The sequence below is a fragment of the Hypanus sabinus genome, chromosome 5 (genome assembly GCF_030144855.1).
Source record: "Hypanus sabinus isolate sHypSab1 chromosome 5, sHypSab1.hap1, whole genome shotgun sequence".
Lineage (NCBI taxonomy): Eukaryota > Metazoa > Chordata > Chondrichthyes > Myliobatiformes > Dasyatidae > Hypanus > Hypanus sabinus.
In genome coordinates this window covers 18,607,282-18,613,281 of record NC_082710.1, presented here as the reverse complement: position 1 = coordinate 18,613,281, position 6,000 = coordinate 18,607,282, and the positions used below count along the sequence as shown (strand labels likewise).

The 6,000-nt window shown below is 42.4% G+C and overlaps 1 protein-coding gene across 5 annotated transcripts in view; it reads right to left on the bottom strand.

The window, feature by feature from the left end:
- Positions 1-1,587: 1,587 nt before the first annotated feature.
- The window catches only part of pam (peptidylglycine alpha-amidating monooxygenase), a 164,307-nt gene continuing 159,894 nt past the window's right edge, over positions 1,588-6,000 (bottom strand). For all 5 annotated transcript variants that reach the window (XM_059969473.1, XM_059969476.1, XM_059969472.1 and 2 more), the window contains 2 exons: positions 4,761-4,823; positions 1,588-2,440 (listed from right to left, as the gene is read on the bottom strand). In XM_059969473.1, coding sequence (XP_059825456.1) covers positions 2,256-2,440; positions 4,761-4,823 — 248 coding nt within the window. In that variant the 3' untranslated portion in view covers positions 1,588-2,255. The remainder of the gene's footprint in view (positions 2,441-4,760; positions 4,824-6,000) is intronic.

Below are 6,000 nucleotides of genomic sequence, written 5' to 3'. Positions count from 1 at the left end.
TTTGATTCTGGCCAGAGGAGATTTGTTTTTCCTCTCTTGATTCCAGTTCTTCCATCTCCTTGATGTCAAAAGCAGCCATTTTAACTTTACATCTGAAATTTGAATCTTTATTTGTTTCAACCTGGTCCTCTTGATGTTAGGAGCTGTGAATACTGGTGAACTCCAAACCAACATTAGTAGACAGGTATTAATCAGTAAGTAATCAGAGATTTCTTAGGATAGGGTATTGGGATGATAATTAGCCACATTACATTTGTCCTACTTTTTGTGAACAGGGTGTATACAATCAATTTTGTACATTGAAAAAGGTTGTCCAGCAGTGCAGCAAATTCTGGAGAAGTCTCAGCATTACGGCCAAGATTTGCCTAATCCTATTGCATTTGCTCTGTCTACTGCTCCCAACCATTTCTTAAGGTCACATGGAACATGCACATGGTACAGCACAGTACAGGCCCTTTGGTCCATGACATTGTGCCAATGCTTTAACTACTCCAAAATCATTCTAACCCTTCCCTTCCACATAGCCCTACATTTTTCTTTCATCTTTGTGCCTATCTAAGAATCTCTTAACTGTCCTGATGAAGAGTCTCAGCTCGAAACGTTGACTGTTTGTTTCCACGGATGCTGCCCGATCTGCTGAGTTCCTCCGGCGTGTTGTGCATGTTCCTAATGTATTTGCCTCTGCTACCATACTATCCACCCACTACCTCTTTGTGTAAAAAAAGACACTTAACCTTTTGACAACCACCTGTACTTTCCCCCAAACACCTTAAAATTATGTCCCCTTGCATTAGCTGTTGCCGCCCAGGGAAAAAGGTGTTGGCTATCTACTTTATGTCGCTTACCATTTTGTACATTTCTATCGTGTCACCTCTCGTGATCCTTCACTGCAAAGGGAAAGGCCTAAATAGTTACTCGACTATTCCTCATAAGGTCTGTTCTCTAATTTAGGCAGCATCCTGGCATATCTCCTAAGCATCCTCTTTAAAGCTTCCACCTCCATCCTATAATGAGGTGACCAGCACTGAACACAGGGTGGAATGAACTGTAACAGCTGAAGGATCCATGTCAGCTTGAACCAGTCTGGCCATTCTCCTGTGACCTCTCATTAACAAGGTGATTTGCCCACAGAACTGCCACTGACTGGATGCTTTTCTTTTGTTTTTGCACCATTCTCTATAAACTCTAGAGGCTGTTGTGCATGAAAATCCCAGGAGATCAGCAGTTTCTGAGATACTCAAACCACCCCACCCACCATCAACAATCATTCCACCGTCAAAGTCACTGAGATCACATTGCTTCCACATTCTGATGTTTGTTCTGAACAACTGAAATCTCTTGACCGTGTCTGCATGCTTTAACACATTGAGTTGCTGCCACATGATTGGCTGATTAGCTATTTGCCTTAAGAAGCAGGTGTACAGGTGTACCTAATAGAATGACCATGGAGTATATTTCTGCACCAGACCAATGAAGGTCCAAGAAACCCGCAGGTCACCAATCTCTACACTAAGATAGTACTGCCTTAAACTAAATTCAACCTTGAAAAGGTGCAAGATGAAGATGAATAAATTTTGTATAAAGTAATTAATGCTTATGAACACTTTATTACACAAATTACATTCAGCGCCTGAAAATAGTGCTCTGACAAAATAACAATTTTCCCCAGAACTAAAGTATTTGACATTTACTATGAATACATCAAAAGTGATCTTTTACTGTATATACAGATCAATTTTCTGTATAAACAGTTTTCTCCAGTAAACAAGACAGTTATAGATATAAACTAAGACAAAAAAGTAGCAGCCTTGCTTCCCTTTTGTAGTATGATTGGATTAGGCTGAGAATGCTTGATAGAGAAGGCACAATATTACACACTGGAAATATCAAACTGAAGTGCCAGACAGGACGGTATCCAAATGCTACACCTCAAGCTGAGAAAAGTAACCAACGCACCAATACAGGTTTATAGCTCGAGCAAAGTAAGGCAGTAACATTGAAAGAATATCCATTGTGGCCAAAAGCGGCAGATTTTGCTTCAGCATTAAATCCTGGTCTCCAGAATAAAACTGACTTGAATATTTAAATATGATAGCAAAAGCACGATATGAAACTCTCCACAAATAAATAAGAACTTACATGTGTAGCGAAAACAGAATACAACTACAATCAAACACAAATCCTGAATACATCTTTTCAGACAACTAAATTAAACTCAATGTATTATCGTCAGATCAAACGGGACTCAGCATTTTTCAGGAGGATGAGGTGGTTGGTGGAAGTGGTGGTGCAGAACATTCTTCTATTTCTGAGTCAGTGCCTTCTTCATCATCTTTTTCTTGGTCGCTTCCTTCAGTACTCAATCTGTCAAAGCCTTTCCGGCTGTAGCCTCTGTGACTTGCAAAGAAGTTCCCCAAGTTCAATCCTCTGCTGTTTTTCCCTGTCAAAGAAAAAAGTATATTTTAAACTTCTTGCAACATGCAAACTATTAATGGTCCAATTAACAAACCACTTGTTGCTGATGCTACCTTGGAAGTGGCACCACAGGAGAGGGAGAAGGGTCAGCATCCTGGTGAGGTTAAGACAGCGTGCTAATCAGCCACTGCACCCAAGTATACTCCTGGCTAACGTTCAGCCCCTGGACAACAAGCTGTGTGAACTGAAATTTTCCTATCAGTGGGAAACAACGGAATGTAACATTTTGTGCTTCGTGGAGACCTGGTTGATAGAGGAGATACCGAATCATGCCACTGAGGCCTCTGGGTTCTCCCTGTTCTGGGCGGACAGGTCTAAGAACCTCTTTGGATAGAGTGAAGGAGGTAGGGTACGCTTCATAGTCAATAATATTTGGTGCAACCCCCGGAATGTGCATGCCCTCAAATCTGTTTGCTCCCTGAATCTGGAGTACCTTGTGATCCAGTGTGGACCTTTCTGGCTGCCTAGGAAGTTCACAGCTGTTATTGTCACATTGTGTACATTCCACCGCAGGTTGATACTGACCAGGCTCTCAAGGAACTGTATGAGACCATCAGCACCCTGGAGACTGCACACCCCGGAGGCTGCTTTCATCATCAACGGAGACTTGAATTGAGCGTCGCTGACTAAAGTCTCTCCAAAGTTTTATCAACACATCTAGATGAGCACATGGGGAAATAGCATACTCAACCACTGCTACTCTCCCTTCCACAATGCTTACAAAACGCTCCTTCACCTGCTGTTTGGAAAGTCTGATTACACCTCCATTCTGTTTCTGGCAGTATACAAGCAGAAGCTGAAACAAATACGGCCATAGTTAAAACTGTTGGTCCAACCAATCAGCCTCCATGTTACAAGACTGCTTTGATGATGTCAACTGGAATGTCTTTCGTGACAAGGATGTCTCCGAGTTCACAGAAGGGGTCATAAGCTTCATCCCGAAGTATATCGAGGAAGTTGTCCCCCAAAAATCGGTCAGAGTCTATCTAAACTGGAAGCCCTGGATCAAAAGTTCTGTGCGCACAGCACTTACCATGTGAGACAAAGCTTTCGCTATCAGTATCCACCAGGAACTCAAGAAATGCAGCAATGATCTACACAAAGTCATCAAGGCAGTGAAACGACACTACAGGGACAAGATCCAGGCACAACTCTCCATCAACAACACACACAGATTACGGCAAGGTCTGCACACCATCGCAGACTTCAAAGCTTAACACAGTGGTGCTGCCAGCATCGCTGCCTCTCTCCCGGATGAGCTTCTTATACTCAGTTCGATGTTGCCAACACTGAGTACCCAAGTAAAGCTGCCGATGCAACCTGCACCTTGGTCATCTCTGAGGCTGAGGTATGCAGATGTTTCCAGTGAGTGGACAGTCGCAAGGTTGCAGAACAGGACAGCATCCTAGGGTGGGTAGTCAGGATGTGCACGGCATAACTGGTAGGTGTGTTTGCAGACATCTCTTCCCTCTCCCAGTGTACAGTGCCCTCCTGTTTCAAAACATCCACCATTGTCCCTGTACCAAAAAAGACCAAGGTAACATGTCTGAACGACTGGTGTCCTGTTGCACTCACCTCAATGATAAGCAAATGTTTTTAGAGGCTGGTCAAGGACTACATCTGCAGCTTGCTACCACCCAGACTGGACCCCTACAATTCACCTATCGACACAACTGATCAACAGGTGATACAATAGCCATTGGTCTACACACCGTCTTTACACACCTGGAGAAGAGGGACGCTTGTGTGAGAATGCTGTTCTTGGACTACAGTTCAGTATTCAACACCATAATTCCCTCCAGGCTTGACGAGGACTCTGCAGAGAGTGGTGCAGGCAGCCCAACGTATCTGTGGATGTGAACTTCCCACTATTCAGGACTATTGGTGCATAAAAAGGGCCCCAAGGATCACTGGGGAGTTGAGTCACCCCAACTACAAACTGTTCCAGCTGTTACCATCCAGGAAACAGTACCGCAGCATAAAAGCCAGGACCAACAGGCTTTGGGACAGCTCCTTCCACCAGGCCAACAGACTAATTAATTCACGTTGACACAATTGTATTTCTAAGCAATACTGACTGTTCTGTTGTACATACTATTTATTACAAATTACTATAATTTGCACATTCAGACAGATGTAAAGATTTTTACTCCTCATGTATGTGAAGGATGCAAGAAATAATAAAGTCAATTCAATTCAATGATGCAAAAGTTTGGCAACAGTGTAGCTACAATGACAAAATTGAAAAACTCATAAATACTGCCTGTCTTTTATCATAGCCTTACCCCCAAGTCTCCCCAGGATTCCTCCCGATGACTGCTTTGAGTCCAATTTGCTGTCAACATCATCTATGAAGAAAAAAAGAGAGCACGTCAAGACTTCAGATTTTGAAAAAAAATAAACAAACCTCACCAGTTGGAGAGCTCACACATTAACACAGAAAACTAAACTGTGATTCCCAATAAGCATAAGATAGGTTGCTGGTAATTGGAGAGATAAGAAAGCATAACAGATTTCAAGTCAGCACCTTTGGCAACAAATGGAATTCCCAAGTTATTAGAAATGTACCAAAAGAATACTGTGGCTCACTGGGCAAGGTGGGCAAATACGAAAATACAACTCTTGTCTGTTTTGATAAGCTACTGAGTAAATTCATACTTGTTCATAAAATGTTCTTCAATCCCATGAAACTTCCTTTAATGGAATTATATGGCATTTTAATCACCTACATCAACTATTCTGTGAGTGTGATAATGTAATGAAGGATTGATGTTCGGAATTAAACTGAAATTGCCACTCCTTGAATTGACATTGAATTATTCCAGACATCAGAGATTTTCATTTCTTCAGGTTGGGCTCAATAAATCCTAAAGATGACACACCACTGTTAAACCCACTGTAACATTTAGTCTACATAATGTATATTTAACAATTGCCTCCAAAAATATGAATTTTCTGTATTATACATACAATATGTGCCTGTCAAAGGCTGAAATAGATACAGTACTGTGCAGAATTATAAGACATACAGACTTTTGCACAGCGCTGTATTTGTCAATGTGGAGCAGAGAGCAAGATTGTAAGTCTGGTGGGACCAAAGGATGTTGGAAATGGTGAATGTGGAGGGATGTGAGACCGGTGGCAGAAAAGGAGTGCCAAGGGTTGGGGTGGCATGGGTACAGACACACCCAGGGCTGAGACACCAGACAAGATCATAGGATTCCAAATAATTGATTTATTGATCATTGCAGAATGTCCATCTGGTGCTGCACCCTCCCTCCAGTTTCCATTCCCCTTTTCCCAACCATGATTCCCCTCTCCTTGACCCCTTCCCACTCTCAGTCTACAATTCTGACCCATATCACAATCAGATTTATCATCGCCAACATGTCATGACTTTTTCTGAGGCAGCAGTACAGTGCAATACATGATATTACAATACTTGTCAAAAGTCTTAGCACCCTAGCTATATATATATATGTGTGTGTGTGTGTGTGTGTGCGCGCGCGCGTGCCCGAGACTTTT